Source organism: Folsomia candida, unplaced genomic scaffold (assembly GCF_002217175.1).
Source record: "Folsomia candida strain VU population unplaced genomic scaffold, ASM221717v1 Fcan01_Sc007, whole genome shotgun sequence".
NCBI classification, from domain to species: domain Eukaryota; kingdom Metazoa; phylum Arthropoda; class Collembola; order Entomobryomorpha; family Isotomidae; genus Folsomia; species Folsomia candida.
In genome coordinates, this window is record NW_019091199.1 from 3,332,305 (window position 1) to 3,352,320 (window position 20,016).

A 20,016-nucleotide genomic window follows, 5' to 3' on the forward strand; every position below is an offset into this window, starting at 1 on the left:
TACGAAATTAGGGCCAGTCTGATCCCGGATTCTAGGACGAGATTCTAGCACTCGATTTCTCCCACTCTCTCCCCCAAATGGTCGAGAATGCTCCAACCAAAGAAACTCCTTACTTTATCTAAAATGTTTATCTAAAAAGAGGTAAAAAGATAGGAAGTTACTGGGAAGCAACTTTCATTTCGAGGTCGCAATTTGTGACCCAGTTTAACTCATCCTTGAATCATCGAAATACATTTGACAGAGATATATAAATGGACTTGGCTGTGTCACTAATTTGGCCCCAATAAAGCTGAGAAATGAAGCCAGAACAGTTTGGTTTAAATATTATCTAAATATGTACGTTCGTGATAACAAACCTAAATTTTGATTATGTGTCGCGGTGATTAAGCGAAAGGTTCCAGTACAATTTAAAGTACTTACATGATCAGTCATTCAATCACTTTTATTAATCTAAGCTCTGTCGCTAACTCAACTCTTAGGTTGGTTTTACTTGTTCAGTCAAGTGAATGGTTTATGAGCTCGGCATTCATAATAAATAGATTTTAAACTTGCAATTTAAGTGCTTATTTCCTGGTTATTATTGTGCATCAATGTTTTTTGTTGATGTTGATCAAACATCATTATAAGGACTGTGGTGTATGTTATCGTGTCCCGTTTCTGGGCATTGTTTGTCGCGTAGGTCACTGATTAGGGAGTCGCCTCACTTTATTGTGAACGAGGTTGTTCCACTTTCAGGTTCGAAGATGTTGACCTCCAAGTGCTTTCACATCTTGATAATCCTTGCGCTGGGGGCTCTTCTCCTGGTAAGATTTTTTCTAGTGGGTTTTAAGCATGTTGTGCAAAACATATTAACTCGTTGATTTCTGCTTTGATTATTGGAATCATGATAAAAAATCATGGAGTGGATTTGATTTGGATTACTGCATGTTAAACAATAGGAGGAGGCGGATGGACTAGCAAGAGTTGGTCGAAGCACACCCACCGGTAAATCCAAGAGGTCGGAAGAAGAAGGGTCCGAGTCGGCTGAGTCTGCTGCGGACGAGGGCGTGGATGAGACCGCGGCGGACGAGGGTGGCGAATCGGAGGAGACCGAGGGGGAGGAGGAGTCCGGAACAAGTATAATAAGTTTGCATCTATTCTACGTAGAGTATTGTGGTGAAAAGGAGCGTTTGTATAGTGTGCATCGACGTGTTTTTTTAATTAGCATTACGCGTAATTGTGAATTGTGGGAAATGTTTATGTAGGTGGTGAAGCAACTGGAAAAGGAGTCAATGGGGAATGTTCCAAGGTCTACGATTTGGTGACTACTGGCCCAGTCCATATCGATGCCGGGTCGCAAAAAAATTGCAATTTTACCATATTAGTAAGTCGACAGATCTCAGTATGGATTTAAGGAGTAATAGCAATCAATTTGTGATATTTTTCTTTCCAAAAAAGGGCACTCCCAAATGCCAGCCTGAGATCCGGTGTCGATCAATCCAGCTGCATGGGGAGGATGGTGAGGAATGCGAGGATAGCTACCTCGAGATTTCTGACGGCTGGGGTGGAAATCACAGAGTGTGCGGCAAGAGTTCGTTGGACAAGAGGGGCGTCCGAGCATCGTATACACAAAACATAATATTGGTCTATAAATAATATAGATCATGTAAAAGAGAGTGATATATAAACAGATACGGGGCGAGGGACCTCTTCATCACGGTGAAGGGGCATTCAGGAGGTAAAGTGCAGTGTGAGGCGTCATGTGGGCTTGGGCGAAAGGGCGTCCTCCCAGGTATGCACATACGGACTTGTATTGAAAGATGTTGATGTACCTCATATTATTGCACATCATTGATAATCTTCCTTTGCAGACCTCCTCTCCAAAACCAAGAAGAAGAAGATTGATAACCGATGCGGTATAACTTTCTTTATCATTAATTTATGGAGACAAATAATGTGAGTTAGCATAGGGAAGTATACTATCATTTTCCAACGTCGTTTTCCAGTGTGTGGAATCCAGAACCTGGATGACCGTATTGTGAATGGTGAGGATGCCAAAAAGTTTGAATTCCCATGGCAAGGTGCTGTGGTAGAGACTGGGACGCGTGAACCCACTTGCGGATCTGCCCTCATCAATGATCGGTGAGCTTCGTAATAATAAGCAGTAATATCACAAGCATAGTATTACCGTATAATTACACCAGGTCCACCTCATTGAAATGCCTTGAACTTATTCAGATGGATTTTAACCGCGGCTCACTGCTTCTGGTTCACAAATACGACAGCGAACCAAATCCAAGTCTTACTTCATGCTCACCTGCTAGATTTTACGAAAACGGATGCTGCCAACGATAAGGCAGAATTGGGGTAGGTCGTGGCAAGGGTGCATCTACATATATTGACATCACTAACTTTGCTACATATGTACATGCATGATACGACGACGCTTAGGGAGCAAGGGTCAATAAAAGGATCTGGGTGGAACAAAAAAGCTGTGACGGATGAAGATGAACGCACGATTCGCCTGGACATTGCAGAGATCATTATGCACCCCTTGTTCACGGAGGAGTATGACTTTGACGTGGCTCTTCTTCGCCTGGCACACCCAGTCGATTTGGCTTCTATTGAAGCCACTCCCATCTGTCTCCCAAAGGTGGGATTATTTTATTATAAAATAAAAGGAATCTCATCTGAATATGAATTCTTCGTATTACTTATTAATATATTTGATTATTTCTTTTATGATTTTCATATGATTCTGATTCGGATGCAATTCTACTCGAACGATTATTAAGGTCGGGGATCGTCGCACTTTCGATGGGACTATTCCGAAAGTCGTGGGGTGGGGGTTGCCTGAAGAGACGGCCGGCGCCACAACGCGCCTACTGCAGGTTCGCATACTAAATTTAGATTGAAATAAATGCAGAAATTTGTTGAAATGTATGCAATTTCAGAAACTGGACGTCCCTGTCCTCCCTATTGACGACTGTGCAGCAATGATGGAATCGGAACTCTCGGACAGAATGCTGTGTGCAGGATACCCTGACGGAAGTCACGACTCCTGCACTGTGTGTAAAACAACATTATGAATCACGATTCTTTAGCATTTAGGCACTGGATGTCAAGCAATCGTGATTATCGTGAAGTTAAAGTTGAGAATTATATATAAAAATGATAACAAATTTCTTTCACCATTAAAACAGGGTGACAGTGGTGGTAAGGATAAAACTATTCATTAATCGCATAATTTGAATGTCCTATCTCATCCGACATTTCAAAAATAGGTCCACTTGCATTGAAGCAGGCTAACGGTCAATTTCTGCAAATTGGTATTGTGAGCTGGGGTGAGGGTTGTGCCAGAAAGGACCGTCCGGGAATATACAGTCGTGTCACTGGTACGAATCACAATACTCTGGCGATATGTCATATAAATAGTCGATTCTTGGTGAACTGAACTCTCTTCTCGTTTAGATTTGGCTGATTGGGTGCAGTACCACGTTCGAAAATCCAACCCAATCTGGTGTCGCGAATCCATGGACGAGAAGGACAAATAGAAAAATGTTCAATTGTTCAATTGTCTCCTTCATTTTCATTTTTAGTGGAATGAAAAATTGTTGCGTTGACTGGCTTGTGAAGTTTTTTTAATGAACCAAACCCTAGCTCCGATGAATGGTTGAGAGTAGTGACTTGTGATGAATGATTAAAAAATAATCGTGGGTGAAACAGTTCAAGTTACATAGCTGCTTCATTATGAGAAACCAAGCGTGGTTTGTATGACTCCACAATATAAATGTGTATCTGAAATTGAGTAGGCAAAGTTTAAACAACAATCGATACCTCTTCTGTGGGTATAATTTTGATATTTGAGGTCACAATTAGTTGGAATTTTGGGTGCTTAGACATGCTACATATGTAGGACGGACTGGAATTGAAGGCGCAGGTGGGTTTGTTTTATTTGTCTCATTTTTTCCGTTCCACAACCAGACATAAACAAAAGCGTCACTCACTGCCATTTTTCGTCATTTGTATCTAGAAGAATGCGTAGGTGTATGACTGACATGGCTCTTGGCTGGCGTGATGATTTTAGTTCTCGGAAGTAAATGGAATATATAGTTTCTCTCAATTTCATCTTTCATAAACTAAGCTTGAAGGCTATTGTTGTGAGGTAGCTCCCACTCTGATTACCTTGGCCCCTTCAATCCCATAAGTTTCTCCCAAGAGTCACCCAGTTACTGAGCCAAGGTCTCACCCACACCAACCAACGTTCTCTGCACCTCTGACGACATTAGGAGGACATGTGTACGTCTTAATAAGTACGTATTGTTACTGTACAGTTTTTGTCTCAAGAGTCAAACGGATCCCTTATGGACGGAATCCATATGCATTCAAATGTAATTCAAACTTTCTGTACTTGTACGTTAAGAAATACTTCCTTCCATGACCTTCAACTAAGGAGTGGGGGCAATGTAAACTTGATAATGCTGCTATAAATAGTATTTATGAGTGCTATTCTATCTCTTGATAGGTGAGCAGTTATGTAGACGTCTTAAAACTTTTAGGCAGTTATGAGCATCCGTGTGAACGAAGGCAGGTTCATTCATATGTACGTAAAACACTGGGTATAAGAAACTTATTAATGATTCTAACCGCTCACTAGTTTTCTATTTAGCTTAACCCAACAGACGCGACTCTGAATGAATTTTTGTAGTGAAATTAAATGCGCAACATCATTTTCAACAATCATAAAAGAGAGAATGAATTAAAAAGAGTATTCGAGATCATAAAACGTGAAACTGGAGCTGTCTCCATCCATCAACGTCTACCCGATGAAGGAAGAGTGAGGTTGAGGTTGAACAATAATCCGTGAGACCCGGATGGTGTTGAAGTAATTCTACTTCAAGAAAATCACCAGTGGCAGCCATGACACAATGCTCGCGTCAAATTTGCACACGTATTAATATTTGCACGAAAAGCATTACTATTTTCGACGACGATTTTCGTTCCGCACTCGTCGCCACCAAATAAATACTAATATGCATAGCGTGGATCTTTAATTATTTTGATTGACGTCATATCACTCATGAATGCACGTAATGTTTGTATGTGTGTAGAATGCAGGATGTTATTGCATAATGTTAATACTCTGCTGCATTCTCCTCGCCATTTCTACGACCTACGACTCCTCGCTCGGGATTTCATTCATGATTTTTCCTCGTGGAATGGGAAATAATGTTTTCATGGACAGGAAGTGGTGGTGCTGGTGGGAGTGAGACGTACCAGTTAAAAAAGGGAGAATATTCAAATCCATTTCATTGGGGAATATCGAGTAACCTGACCTTTTGATGGCGTTCTCTTGGTGCTACATACATATTCTGAAATTTTCAATATCACTCAGAGTGTAACATGATAATTTTTTACAAGATGGCATTTTGGTGCGACAAGACCATAAGTACACGTAAATCCTCCCAATCCCCTATTGAATAAATGCTTGGCAGACACACATGTTGTAGGATAGACGACTATGATGGCTGGCGTGGGTGGGAGTGGTGATGGTGGGTGGAAATTGTGTAATCTGTGGAGATCAAGCAATTCATAGAAGTAATATTGTACGAGAATATGCTGGCTGAAGCTGCAGGTTTTCTGCTTATGTATGCATCAGTAAGTACTTATTTCTGAATTGATTTCGAGGATGCGACTCTGACTTTCTCATGTTGCACTTTTACTTTTGCAACGCATAATTTCTTCCTCCTGTGCTTTTTGATTGGAGAAAATTGCTGGCAATATTTACGTTGACAATTGTAAGCACTCAAGTTCCATAATGTTCCATGTAATCATGAATGTGCATCTTGATTCGACTATACCGATGGCTGATGATGATCGAATGATATTCCCAAGTTTTTTAGCAGAACATCAAATGAATGACTTAATAATAGTTTATTCGGTTGTCAAAGATTAAAGTGGTCCTTATTTAATGGAGGCATTTATATTTATTTATTGCTATGTCCATATTTGTCATATAAGTATGGTCGACCTATATATTTTTCAGAAGGAATAAAGCAGAGAAAGTCGGGGACTTGCGTGGGTTGCTTTCTCTTTCATCCTCGTCGTCTTTTTGCCCCATCAAATGGATTTCAGAACGAAGAAAACCTGTATCCGTCCAGTTTTACCATGCATCGCACCAAATGAAGGGGGTATTAATATTTAAGTAATAATATTAAATACATAGTACTCCATAGCACAAGTCAAGGATATGCCAATATGCATAAATATGATGGATTTGTGCAATCTGGTCTTCATGCCGCCCAGCAAATCATTTCAGATAATACTCGAACAGGTCATCTAATTTTTATAAAACTTTTCTTTATTTTCAGTTCAGTTGATGAACATTGTGATATAATAGCAGTATCAGCTCTAATCCTAAGTAAGTTAGTAGTATATACATACGGGGAAGAATGAGACTACTTTCTTCTTCCCATTCTACATACATACACGTTATATAAACTTGAAATATCACAAAATGTAAGCTATTTATGTGGAATTCCTTTCGTCCCTTATCTTCTCCGTCACCTGTTCCCTTCACGGGTGCATAAGTTATCTCCCTCTCTCTTAACTTACTAATCTCACACAAACAGTTCGTATTCTTATTATCATTTAATAATTTAATTGCAAAGTATACTTTTCATGTTCAGCAGGTCCTATCCTATCCTTACAAAAACGATAAAACATACAATCTTGATCAATTTTTGTACAAGTGCACGCGCTAATATTATGATGATGCTAGGAATTGCATCCTAGTAAGTATGGGTCGTGTAAGTATTTTCACGGGGGATAATTGGCCATACATTTTACAAATATTTAGTAAATTATGGCTATGCAATGTACATAACATTCTAAATTGGTCGAGGGAGGAGTTGGACGCAGTCACACCCCAGCTCAAAAATCTACACACTTTTTTTCTAGAATCATACAGGCGCCCACAACTAAATATTTACACCTTTCAAACTCTCCATTACGCTACGGATTTAATATGCATACGTGATAATCATATAATTATAGTTATAAAACAAGAACGATGTTGTTTATAATAACAAAATTTACATATCGACGATTGAACACGGTTTCTGGATCCCTATTCTTTGCTATTAGAGAGAGATACAAAATAAGCTCGGCTTATATTACCCATTTTATTTACATACATTAAACCGCAAGTGGTTGTAAATAATTGAGACAATGTGTGTAATGGGCTTCACTTTAAACTATTTAAGTCAGACTTGTACATCAATAGCAAATGATAATCTAAAACTAAGTTAGTAAAAAGTAGACTACAAAACAACCTTTAAATAGATAGTTGAGGAATTTTAACAATTTTAGATTTCGAATTCAAATTAGATGAATCTGACATTTTTAGTAATTTCTAGATGCTACTGGGCCGGATGGTTGGTTGGTTGGAGAAGAGGAACTATGACCCCACAAGAGTTACTGTAATCATCCATACTTTACATGCCATTCGATTCGAGTGGACCTGACGGGTGAGATTCGAGCCTGACAATTGTCTCCCTAATTTATGACAGAGCTGGAGTCGTTGAGTAATAATGATCATGATAATCATGATAAATCAAAAACATAACACCACACACATGAACCTAATTAATAGTAACGAAGTGAAGCCGGCAGACAAATGTATGTATATCATCTTCGTAAGTATGACTGTGTGGGGGGTCGACTCGTGTCATCGTGATGACTCCTTCGAATAATTACTATAAAATGACTCTTTTTGGATTCGATTCTATTTAAACTAAACAAAAAAGTGGAGGATAGTTTATGGTGAAAGCCCTCGAATCAAACTGCGCTCAAATCACTTTGCCCATCTCGTAGGACTCCTAAACGATTTGATTGATTATCACGGTATGTCCAGAGTGGGTGGTTGCAATCAAACTTCAAACTAGCTCAAACTGTGGGGCCCTAAAAAACACTCTGTCCTATAATTCTTGACGAGTTATTCACAGTCGTCGGTATAATGAGCAAGTGGCATTGGTGTGTGTCATGGGTCGCATGTAAAAGTAGTAAATATCCATTATTTGAGTTACATAAATCGGTACAACTTTTTATACTGCTTGCCTTAATTGGAACTAAGCCCTAGAAAATTCGGCTTCCTCTCTGTCATCCTAAATATATCTAAATATCTCCTAAATTATATGTCAGTCATGCCATAAAAATCCTATGCGCTATATTACTCTTAATTAATACAAGCTATTTGAGATTGGTTAACAATTGCATGACTCTTGACTCTTTCAACTACAATTCACCGTGATTGGATGCTCTCATTAAACTGTGTTAAACTAGACGAATCCTAAAATTAGCGATACTATAGTCGTAATAAAATTAAAAAGTGTGAAAAGGTGTGTACGAAAATAAATGGTATTTTTGTACTAATTGACAACAAACTAAAGTATAAAAATATGAACAGTGCAGGGTATCACACACGTCTTGCGATGATGATATTGATCGTTTCTGGTGTTGATTGTTGTACATGCTACCCATGAAAATACTATAGAGGCGAACTAACAAACATGATCGGCACAACTAAATAAATATTGCCAGTTGTATAAGAAAAGAGGGAATTCAAAGTTGAGAAATTGGTTTGAAAATAAACTGAACCCTAAAAATAAATATCGTACTTTGAGTGCAATTATGAGCACCCGCACTTGTCCACCACCATCCCCGGAAGTACGGAGAAAACAATGTTGGAGTCAGAGTCGAAGTAGAGCATGGAGATTGATGACATCTTCCTGGCTGCACAGCATGGGCCCCCAACCCCCGAAGGATTGGCCTGCTGCACGATGTGGTTGTGGGGATACCTCTGCAAAAAGGCGTAGGGACACTTTCCGGAACAGTAGTTGGCATCATACTTTTTGGGCGCGATGATCCAGTCCCAGCCAAAGTCTTCAAAATCCACGGTGAGAGGATATCGACAGCACCTGTCCTCTTGAGAGTTCTCGTCACACGTCATTCCCAAGTTTCGTGGGGGTCTGGACTTGCCATTTTCAGAAACTTGGACCTCAATGAAGGGATACTGCTGGGGGGGAAAGTGAAAGCGAAAGTTAACTTGACTGCGAACACAAAATCTCGTGGTGGCGAGGCCTTCTTTTATTAGTCGTTCTTACATTGTTGATGTCATTGGTGGCCGTCTCGATCGCGACGTCCTTGGATGGGAGCCCGTTGGCCTCGACGGCTTCAATGATGAGGGCAATCTTCTTGGAGGAGCCAAACTTCTTCTCCGCCATCCAGTTCACCAAGGCTTGCTTCACTTCCACCTGGATCCACTTGGTTTGCGGCCGATGTCTCCCACCTGACGTTACGGTTGACGTGGTGTGAGAGTTGGGCTTGAACAACCTGTTTAAAGGGCAGAGAAAGGAAGGAAGAATTAGTAAATTGGTAAATTGTCCGCATTTTTTTTACTTTCTCCTCCAGATTATGCTTGGGTTTAGATATATTGTCAACTAACCCGACTTGGATGGAGACTGGCGAGTCTCCTTTGGCCAACGTGGGCACGATTTCCATGAGGCGGATGGAATATGACTTCTTGTCCGCGTTGGGAGTGAGGAACTTGACGTGGACGTGAAGGGTCGCCCCCTCAATCTTCATGTTCCCCAACTTGTCGGAAAAGCTAAAGTGATGGATGGCATGGTTGTTGATTTTCTTTTGACCTGCAACGACACACAATAAATAATGGTAGAATATTGAACATGGCGAAGAGTGGGTCGAATACAAAAAGCAGCCATCATTCGAGTTATTACATGTGTAACATGACATGAATGCATCGCTATTCCTGAATGCGTATGACGACTTCAACCAATACATATTTATGAAATCTAATCATGAACAACTTGAAATATTTTTTGGCTCTGTTGTGGAATGGTGAAAGGTGAAGAAATTTGCATGTCTCATGCTATATTTGTTTTGTGACATTGAACCTCATTTTTCCTTGTTGTGATTTTGAAGGTAACAGTAACGAATATCAAATCAACACTAATGCTACTTTAATGTGTATGCCAAATTATCGCTGAAATTAATTAATTAATGTGCTTCTGACATTTATCTGTTTATTTTCCTCTTTGAGTGACTCTGGTGGTATTATATATTTGCTGGAATAAGTCAATAAACTGCAAATTAACTCCGCCGCATGCACATACGGACGACAGATATGAACCCAAAAATGGGCCCCATTTACACTAAAGTTGTTGGCTTGAGCATGCAATGATAAAAGTGATACAAAAAATGTGTGTGGGGTGGGAGGCTGTTATATAATAGGCCGGGCCCATGGACAAAAAGACGAGTAAAGTGAATTAAATTAAGTTGTTATCAATTTTCACAACAACTCATGCCGCGCTCAAAAATGAATGTCCATCTACTTTTGCTCACGTCCTCTCTCTAATCCTAAATCCATTCGTGCATAGTCAAAGAGCCAAAGCAAGCAAGTTATTATTCCAGCACAAATTAATGTAAGACAAGAAAAGGGGACAAAGGTCGCACCATCCATCTCATCCACACGGACTGGTTTACCAAAGTCGCTTTGGAACCAAAATAAGAGAGCGAGACCAGCAGAACCACTCACTGCCAAAGATCAAGTTGACGACGGACGAGGAAAGTTGAACGTATTTTAACCATCCATCCACCCATCCATCTTTTACACGTCACATGAAAAGTACTCCCATCGGAGCACTTTCTTTTCCTCAAACTAATTCAAATTATCCGTTTGGCAGAGATGCACCCACGCCTTTTATGCAATCCTCAACGGAAAACCAAATGACTTGTCGTGCGGAATTTAAAAAATCATGCATGCATACAAAATTGCGGCTCTTGTCATGTTGGACACAGTCTGCAAGTTGTCGTATGTTTATAAGCTCGTCTGCAGCCCAGTCTAGACTTCATAATAAACGACTGTATACCGTTTCATTTTTGCAATTGAGTAAATAAATGAGCTTGATTAGATGGATGGATGGCATAAGCTGGCTATTATGTGATTATTATCATCGTCTATGTATCTCTGCCCGTGTAAAATATCCGCACATGAAGAGTGAGTGGTGCATCAAACGGCCTAGGCGTCGCTCAACTAAAGAATAACTATGCTGGGGATGAGACAATGAGACTTGTGAGTGACATGGCTTCTACATGTCGTCGAGCGTGGTGTCATTTTTCACGGGCTGGTCAGATTTCTGAATGGGCCGAGATAAGGCGATGCATTATTAGGAGAGAGAGAGAGAGAGCGAGAAGGGATCGTGGGAAAGTTGCACCGTCTCATCTTCCCCACTTCTGGACTGAGCCGGATCTGCATAGTAAATCAGTCTTGTTTGGAACCTAACCCAACGCCTGATCATATTTTACTCGTATGCTCTTGTTATTGTCGTCATTTTCTGTGGGGTTGGAATAAATAAATCATTGGAATGGAATGGGGAACATATACACACACACGCATTACATGTTCGACTTGACATTGAGAGTCAGGGGCATCAGAGTGAAGAGATGATGAACTTGGCTCAACTCCTGCCTTGCAACCAAGAAATCCAAGAGTAGTGCGATGAGCAACGAAAAAGACGGTCCTTGTTGTGAGTTGGTTGGTTGGCTGGCTCGTTACATGGCTGACATTAATCAGTTGATGACACTTGGCCTGTGGGAGAAGAAGAATGCAGTGATGGTGATAACGGTTGCCACGCACGAGCTGGCTCACGTTCCTTCCCCCGCAGTGACAGTGCTTTTGTCCAACGTCGCCAGGGAAGGGTCCGCACCAAAGTGTCCATCTTGCCTCAAGTCGATTTTGGCATTGACCGGACCGTCATCTTGATAGCAGTGCTCATGAAATGTGGAGCTTATTGTGGTGAAGAGCGTATGGATGGAGACTCCAAGACGGGCTAATATTTACTTTGATCTTCTCCTCAACATGTAGACGAGGCATGGACTGCTGCTTTTATCATCCCTACTTGCTCTACTCATCCACACGAATAAAATGTGCATTTTCGGATTACATGGCCTAAAAAATATCTGTCTTACGCATAACAATAGTAAGGCGAGAGACGCTTGCACTGCATACATCACCAGTCCAATCATCCTAGTGCTTATCATCTCTCTCTCTTTTTCTGCTATAAATAGAGCTGGCCTGGAGGAACCACCTTCAAAATTCCTTATCTCACTGTTACTATTGACTCTGGATATGATCCAAGGCAAAGACGACCAGGTCAAGCCGGTCAGTCCGTGTCGGACCAAGCAACAGGTCGCTCAACTATGCCCTCAACTCCTGCTACACAGAAATTGTCGTTTTCATTTTCCCCGAAATCTTTAAGCAAACACTCGCCGGTCAGCGTACTATATACGCAAACACGTACGCTGAATGCCAACCAAAAATATCATGCATGCCACACATATATTTTTCAGCAACAATCGATTCTTCCTCCCGTGGTAGAAACTCGAGCCTGCTTTTATTATTAACATGTCGGGTAAATCCGGGTGAAATGGATATGGGTTAGCGTAGAGTGGCAATTAACTTGTACCCCCGTTGTCTCACTTCTGTCTAGCAACCTCAAAATGCCGGTTATTGCCATTTTATGCTCAATTACACATGATTTCCCATGATTATGCCATTATATTTGTCTGGCTGCAGTACGTAAATAATAAATTACACCCGCTGTCGTACACAGTATGCATTCTACCTGTCAGCTACTATTTCCGGGCGACAGCCCTTTCCACCAAAATAATTGCTTTCTACCAAAAATGCTGGGTCTGTAGTAGGAATAAAAACTCACCTATTTTAGCAAAGGCAATAATTTTCTCGGTTTTAGCGTGCTCGTCATCGTCGAACTCGGTGTTGGGGGAGTCGCCCTGGTACTGGCCCTGGAAGAACTCTGAGAGGTAAGCGGCTGGGATGGGGTGTCCAGCTGCGGAAATGTTGGGGAGTCGGCTCTCGTCCAGTCTCAACTTTCTCAAAATTTCCTGCTTAATCATGAGCAGCGAATGTTTCTTGATGTCTCCAATGTCCAACTTGCGACAGCGGTGAGCCAGGTTTGTGGACCCCCCTCCTCCCGAGGAGGCAGGAAGACCGCCCCCCTGCAGAACCGCCTCCGCGTTGCAAATCTCCCCAATGTCGTTGAAATAGGTTTCGTTGCCAAACTTTTCTCCGCCCCCCTCCGCCGCGAGAGGGTTGATACCGTTGGTCGTCGTGGTGGATAAGAGGGGGGTGCTCCTACTCCCACGTCTCTTGAAGGGTTGTGGTGACCCCGTGGAGACCGAGGAGGTCAGGACATAGTACAGGACACCCACCGCCACAATCACCACTTTCCCGTTCTCTGTGTAACCCATTTTCAGAAACTTACTCGCCCTTGGCTAAAAAATCCACACCAATTTCTCTGGACAATAATAACTCGTGTAGGTGCAAGTTTTGTTCACACACTATTTTTTTACCAAGTATTGCTCTCGAGCAACCAATGACACTGGTGCAGAGTGAGTGGTGAAGAGCTACTGCAGGAGAGCAAAGTGTAGTCGTAAATGCTCGACTTTGTGAACTGATGAATGTCTTTGACAGCACTTGGCTCCTTATATATCCAATCCAAACCAATCCAAGCTCCAGTGAGACGACGATACGCAGGTCCACAACTCGGGCATAAAATGATAAACTCGTATTTGTTGCCACTTTACGTGCACTGCTTTCCCTTGGTTCTGTCGACTTGGTAGAATACAATCAATGGTACATACGTTGCGAGAAAGATTTTGCAGGTTAACGTGGGTGTGCCGTTTTCAGGTGACGATTATTCTGCATGGGGTTCCAGAGAGGAGTGCAAGAGCGAAACTGGCTGCGTTCCTGAGATTGTCCACTCTTTTATATCTCCACCACACGCCAGCGGAGGAGTATCTTCTGCATGAGGAGTCGTGGTGGGGAACGAGTCAAAATTTCAACGAGAATTGTCACATATTGACCAAAGGGGGTTAGTTACGTTTGGTGGGTCGACGGCTGTAGTTAATCAGACATGTACATGCAAAGGCCCACAATAAATGTGCTCTTCACTACGTATTCATCGTCCTCGTCACCGTCATCATCATTCATTCATGGATGGAGGAAGAAGCTATATAGCTCAACTCTTCATATCCACAAATTGCAGTTTCATACTTATTCAAGTGAGGATGTGTAGAAACCACAAGAATGAAATTCACAACTTTTTAGCGTATTCAGTTTGTATGTACATATCAGGATCTCAGGGGGTGATGATGGATCGTACATATAAATACAGATACATGCATACATACATTTGGATTCAAAAAAATGGAAAAACATTCCACGATTGAATCTCTGGTACCGGATTGATTGACATGTTTGCATAGGGATGAGGGTCATGGAGTAAGCGACTTCCACGAGCGGATACCTCTCTTGATGGTCTCTCTGCCATAATTCGGAATAAGGTGGTTGACGGTGATGAGGATTTTCAACAGTATGTGAACTGATCTCTGTTGATGGTTGGCATCCTTTTTACGCGGGGGTTGTTCCATCCGGAGGATATTACGTGGTTCGAGAATCAATACATCAATCTAAATAGATGTTTCATTATGTGACCGGGTGTGTGTCGTCATTGGGAAAGCTTCACATTCTTCGTCAGTACTTTTCTCGCAATTTGTACTTCCACCCCGCAGTCATTATCCATCAAGCTGCCTATCACTGCATATTATACATACGTACACATTGCATATTGTTTCTTTCTGGTGGTCTTTTTGTCGAAAGGAACCTCTTTGTCTTTTCCTGCTCCAGTCCATTAGTCCTCCTGTCAATCAACGGAGGCTAATTGAGGACATTTTTGGAGTAAAGACGAAATGATTTGCAGTAAACAATTGAGCACACGTAGTAGCTGCTGTATTTAGGTATTGGTGGGTGTGGTGTGGGAGGAAAAGTGAGTGAGGTGGCTGCTAGGGTCTCAAATATGACAGGTGTGACGCACAGTGGTTGCCAATGAAAGAAAGAGCAAAGCAACTCAAACTTTCTTTTTTGAATTTATGCCAATCTGAGTGGTGGTGGATGCAGAGAAAACTTTTGCTGGATCTACACAAGTTTAATTTATGTTCGTTATTGTCGATTAATGTCGATAGTGTGTGTGCTGCTACTTATTATGCTGCTTATATAGATTCGTATACATATGAATGAGAAAGTTCAGGATGATGAAACCATTAATTTTTGTGCACCAGACAAATTGGCAACTCGAGTTACGTAGTTGAGGAGAGTGTTTGTATGTGTATTCAGAACATGCATCTATTGGTTATTTATGGTCAGGCAAATGAGCTCCTTTTTTTGGTTTATACTTTTTTAGAGTGAGTCAGGCTTATGGAATCAGTCTGCAAATATGTCTCATCATATGATTAAAGATTAACTTTATCCGATCCACTTTAAACTTTGCATAGGTATATGTAATATGTGTACAAATGAGGAATTAAGTTCGAAGATGGACAAAATCGGTGAACTGGACTAGTTCACATATGTCGGTTGGGTTTTTGGCGCAGATTATTAGAAATGATCGTAGAAGACTGGAATTTGGAATTTATAACGTCCAAATTTTGAGGGACACAATAGGGTGACCCCGACGGGTTTTCGAAAATAGTCGTGGAAGCTATGAAATTTATGGTTGTCTTTAAAATTGTAAAAGTTTTATTAGCTTCGTTTTTTGTATACGTCACTCTGATACAATTTCGTGGACAGATCTGCTACATTTTTTTATGCATGTCATGATTTCGCCGTGATTTTGAGTGGGTGGATTGCGGATTTGGAAGATACGATAATTTTCTGCCTCGGGCTATATGAAGTTGCACTGCATAGGTTTTTATTTACGTATAGCTTTATGTGCATTGACTCCACTTGATCATTGAGAATGGGAGAAATCGGTCAGCTTTTGCGAAAGATAAAGAACTTGGACATACTATATCTTAACTTTCCATACAGAACGCAATGCCTGGTGGATTACGGTAGCTGAAGATATCGTCGCCCGATGTATGTAATTAATTGCTGCTGTTAACCCCCAGAGTATAAATAGGATCTAGTGAGTGGCATCATGCATGGACGAATTTCCAGAACACCAACACGTATCATTAATAAATAAATGTTGTTACATATTACGACAACAATTGAATGAATGAAAATTCGTCGTTCACGATACATATTCTGTCTTTTGGGGCCACTTGTTTGTAGGTCAGTTATGTACGTATGATGAAGACTCGATACATCTCCATTTTATATGATCGACAGTGGGATGGATCGGATAAAATTCCATTATCACAGATTCACATTATACTGGTAAATAAGTAGCATGTTTTAGTGTTTGGCATGCACCTACATACAGTTTATAGTTTCTTTTCTATTATTCACCTATGTGCCGAGGTTCGATTCGGCCCGATCGGATCGATCTTAAATAATTTGGGTGGACTGGATTTCAATCCGACAACAATCTACGTACATTTTAGTAAAATTTGAAACTATCCAACCAATTGTGTGATTGCTCCAAGCTTTCAACAGCAAGTTTCTATCTTCTTCAGGGAGCAATATTGAAATTTATATCAAATTAAAAGTGGCCAAGAATGTAAATATAATAATAATGTTATATAATACCGATGTACATAAGTCTTATCTGTTGAAGATCTCTGATTTTTTGGCATGTTTTTCTCATTCTCTCAACCACTGCATAGAGTTTGTCCTTGATCTTCAATTCTGCTGAATCCCCATTCCACCTAACCAATTTTAATATGTTTGTGCGTTTGATTTACATCGTCGTTTTCCGGTTGAATTTCAATTCCAAGTCAACCAACATCCTTGGCTTCAAAATCCTTATCTTGCATCTTTGCAATTTGGGGTGACACATATTTATGATGTACGAAGAGGACAAGATTACACATGCACAGTGCACTTGTTGCATACCAAGATAGATATGTGCACTCATTACTTGCATACATACACGCCACCACAATTTGCCTATGTAATAATTAAGATTAGTTTCTAACCTTATCATTAGATAAGCAAATATTCAACAGCCAGCGCTACTTCTTTTGCCCCTACATGCATACATGCATATAAATACTCCAATGGTACTAGGACATTAAGGATTTCCGGTCTCTCTTTCTGCTGGGATGTATGAAGCAGCGATGTGAAATTTTATACGATTCCTTCCAAGAAGTACATAAAAAGAAACGGATTTCCATATTTTCATATTGATGTGAAGGATTGAGAAATAGGCTGACAATAAATGAAGAATCGAAGGTGCACATGTCGCCGTCGAGCTTGAAAAGTTGGCTTGTTGTGCATTTGTATATGTGCAAAACTTCCAGGCCCAGTCCAATTATGACTGCATGCATAATTTCTGGGACAAATGTTTACAATATGTGATGTGACGACGAATAATATTTCATGGTGTACATGGGGTTATGTAAAACCAAGGTACATTTGTGCATCCATGTATCCATGCGGGTATCGATAATATTAATATCCATATACCAAATATCATCAAAGCTTTGCAATAAACTCTTTAGTTGATAGGCATTTTTGGAGCAAACTGCAATTACTATCATGTACGGTGCGAGATGGTGGCTATAAATCTACAACCTGGCTCAAAGGGTGGTGACCGGATTAATGAAGGAACGACGTCGAATTTCGTGCATGGGAATCCGTCAGCCCAACTTGCAATTTAAAAATAATAATTAACTGCTTCATTCCATTCATTTGGCCAGAATCCTTTTCTCACCACCACTGCATACAGCAACTGCACATGCAAATCGATGCATAGAAACAGTATCGAGTCAAAGTGAACACTTCATGCTTATCCTTAGCTTGGGGAGACATATGAAATGCAACCTCTACATATCTAAACATGCTTTATTCAGCTCATTATGAGGTGAGGTACGATTATTTAGACTTGTGTAATTCAAGAATCGAATCACACAAATATTATTGTGCATCCATTCCAAGAATCGATGCGTCAATTTTGCGAATATCTGTATGCATTTGCCTCATTGCATCCATTGATTCGTATTATTATGCACTTTTCTTTCCCGGAAATGATTTGCATGAACTGAGGGACGACAATATTTTGGAGCGAGATTATTATCTGGATTGCAATTGCAAGCTGACTGAAAGCAATCCACACCTTCCCCGGCCCACACCCACTCATACAGCACACATTTGAATACGAGCATATTGGATGGTGTGAAGTGTCGTAAATAAATACGTGGCGAGGGAGGAAGATGAGACGCCGAATACAACGAAAGAGTGAAATGAGACCTAATCTCCTTGATACGATCTGAAGGAGATGAGACGACGTCAGTGTCACCACCATTTCACTCCAGCACTTAACCACTATTACTTATTTATATTACACAAATTCCTATTCTTATTGTTCCACCATTCTCAAGTTTTGAACGACGATAAGACCTCTGGTCATGTTTCACCCCTTTTTTATGGCTGGAGGATTACGGCTGAGAATTCATATATATAAACTAATAATACTTATGTAAATGAGGCGTCGAATACGATATCCTGCCTGCAGGTCACAAAAAACATGTACCAATTGACTGACGTAGTAAGGAGTCTCCGTGCTGCTTGTTTTTGCAATTACAAACAGGATGTCATTTTTGTACGAGTACTAATAATAGCCAAATTATAAATATATAAATAATTTGTGAGACATGAACAACGGAAATGCAAACCATGTTTTAATTTCACACACACACACGTAAATGCATTCCTCTGGACAAACCGATATTTTAATAAATATAATAATGTACTTACTGCTTCTGCGAGGAGTAAAGTACGTAAGTAGTTGACGAACGTGACATTTAGCTAAACAAACACATAAAACTGGTATCTTATAAAATTGTTGGATTATCAAATCTACAGCTTCCTTAATTCATGTACTTATTTAATGTCCGTTGAGTGAGCATTCATGCTGATCATGTTTTATGCCCAGGCGTAAATGGTAAAAATAGCTGTTTTGCTCAATCTTCTGCTGATGAAGTACCTAAATTAAATGCACTTTTGCCACTCTACATCGATCCGCACAATCATACTTTCCATACAGTGTAAGGATGACCGTGTACTCCAATGTACAAACCATAAGCTTTATGCCAAGTAAAATTTGCTTGGCATAAAAATAGTCGAATATGGTTTTCGATCTACTCGGCACATTCAGAGTGTTGGGAGTTCATTGTGTATAAATATGTATGTAGCTATATATATTTATATATATATACTTATGCAGATGTATCTTATGTATACACATGTATATGTACTTATATGTATATATTTACATACATATATATATGCTTCTATGTAATGTACATATATGATACATTTATATGTATATATTATTTATATGTGTATGATGTAGCTCATTTGTGCAGAGAAGCAAGATAAGTGCACGTACCGACATTTTTAATTTGAGTAACTGAATTGTGCAGAATCAAAAAAATATAAAATTAGTTACTAATCCTAAGACTGTGTAAGATAAGTGTATTTGTAATGGCCCTCGGTAAATTTTAGCGAAAGATTTGTGGTTGCGGGTTATTTTGTGCATAATTTCACAGATGAGTATACATATGTAATACCCGTTCGAGAATTACTGAAGCTGTGACATGGTTGTCCTCTTGTTAATTTGGTAGCCATGATTCACACACGCATGCATTGTATTTATTTATCACCAACGAACCACTCTCGATCGGAGAAAATGTAGGTATGTAAACTGTCGTGGTTGGTGGTGGCTGTTGATGTGACCTGACCTGACCTCTCACTAATGAATCCATCTATACTAATTCATCCATGCATCAGTTAAGTAGTAGAACGACCCCGCAACTTGCCACACAGCGTGAAATATAAATTAATGGTCGTTTGGTACATAATTCCTCCTGAGTGATAGTGATGATGAACAAAGATGTATACATACAGCTAAATAAGAGTTGATGTCATGTGGATATACATACACATGTGCAGATTTGGTTCAGGAGGACACGATCTCGTATATCATTAAGCAT

The 20,016-nt window shown here is 40.3% G+C and overlaps 2 protein-coding genes across 3 annotated transcripts; one reads left to right on the plus strand and one right to left on the minus strand.

Annotated features, from left to right (window-relative positions):
* Window positions 1-44: 44 nt before the first annotated feature.
* Window positions 45-3,602, plus strand: LOC110852564 (transmembrane protease serine 9). The gene is made up of 14 exons (XM_022100662.2): window positions 45-803; window positions 939-1,116; window positions 1,245-1,363; window positions 1,438-1,601; window positions 1,671-1,771; window positions 1,851-1,895; window positions 1,986-2,121; window positions 2,218-2,346; window positions 2,431-2,632; window positions 2,775-2,870; window positions 2,934-3,047; window positions 3,183-3,195; window positions 3,264-3,374; window positions 3,451-3,602. Exons 1-14 carry the CDS (start codon window positions 639-641, stop codon window positions 3,531-3,533), a joined length of 1,656 nt encoding a protein of 551 aa, XP_021956354.2. The 5' UTR covers window positions 45-638; the 3' UTR covers window positions 3,534-3,602.
* A 2,717-nt stretch (window positions 3,603-6,319) lies between these two features.
* LOC110852467 (growth/differentiation factor 8) lies at window positions 6,320-13,848 on the minus strand. 2 transcript variants are annotated; one of them, XM_022100548.2, is made up of 4 exons: window positions 12,777-13,848; window positions 9,485-9,686; window positions 9,144-9,372; window positions 6,320-9,052 (listed from the first exon to the last, which is right to left on the minus strand). In XM_022100548.2, exons 1-4 carry the CDS (start codon window positions 13,327-13,329, stop codon window positions 8,669-8,671), a joined length of 1,368 nt encoding a protein of 455 aa, XP_021956240.1. In that variant the 5' UTR covers window positions 13,330-13,848; the 3' UTR covers window positions 6,320-8,668. The 2 variants fall into 2 exon arrangements, with proteins under 2 accessions (XP_021956240.1, XP_021956239.1); XM_022100547.2 differs by having other exon boundaries at window positions 6,320-9,055; window positions 12,777-13,846.
* Between the last annotated feature and the right edge of the window lie 6,168 nt (window positions 13,849-20,016).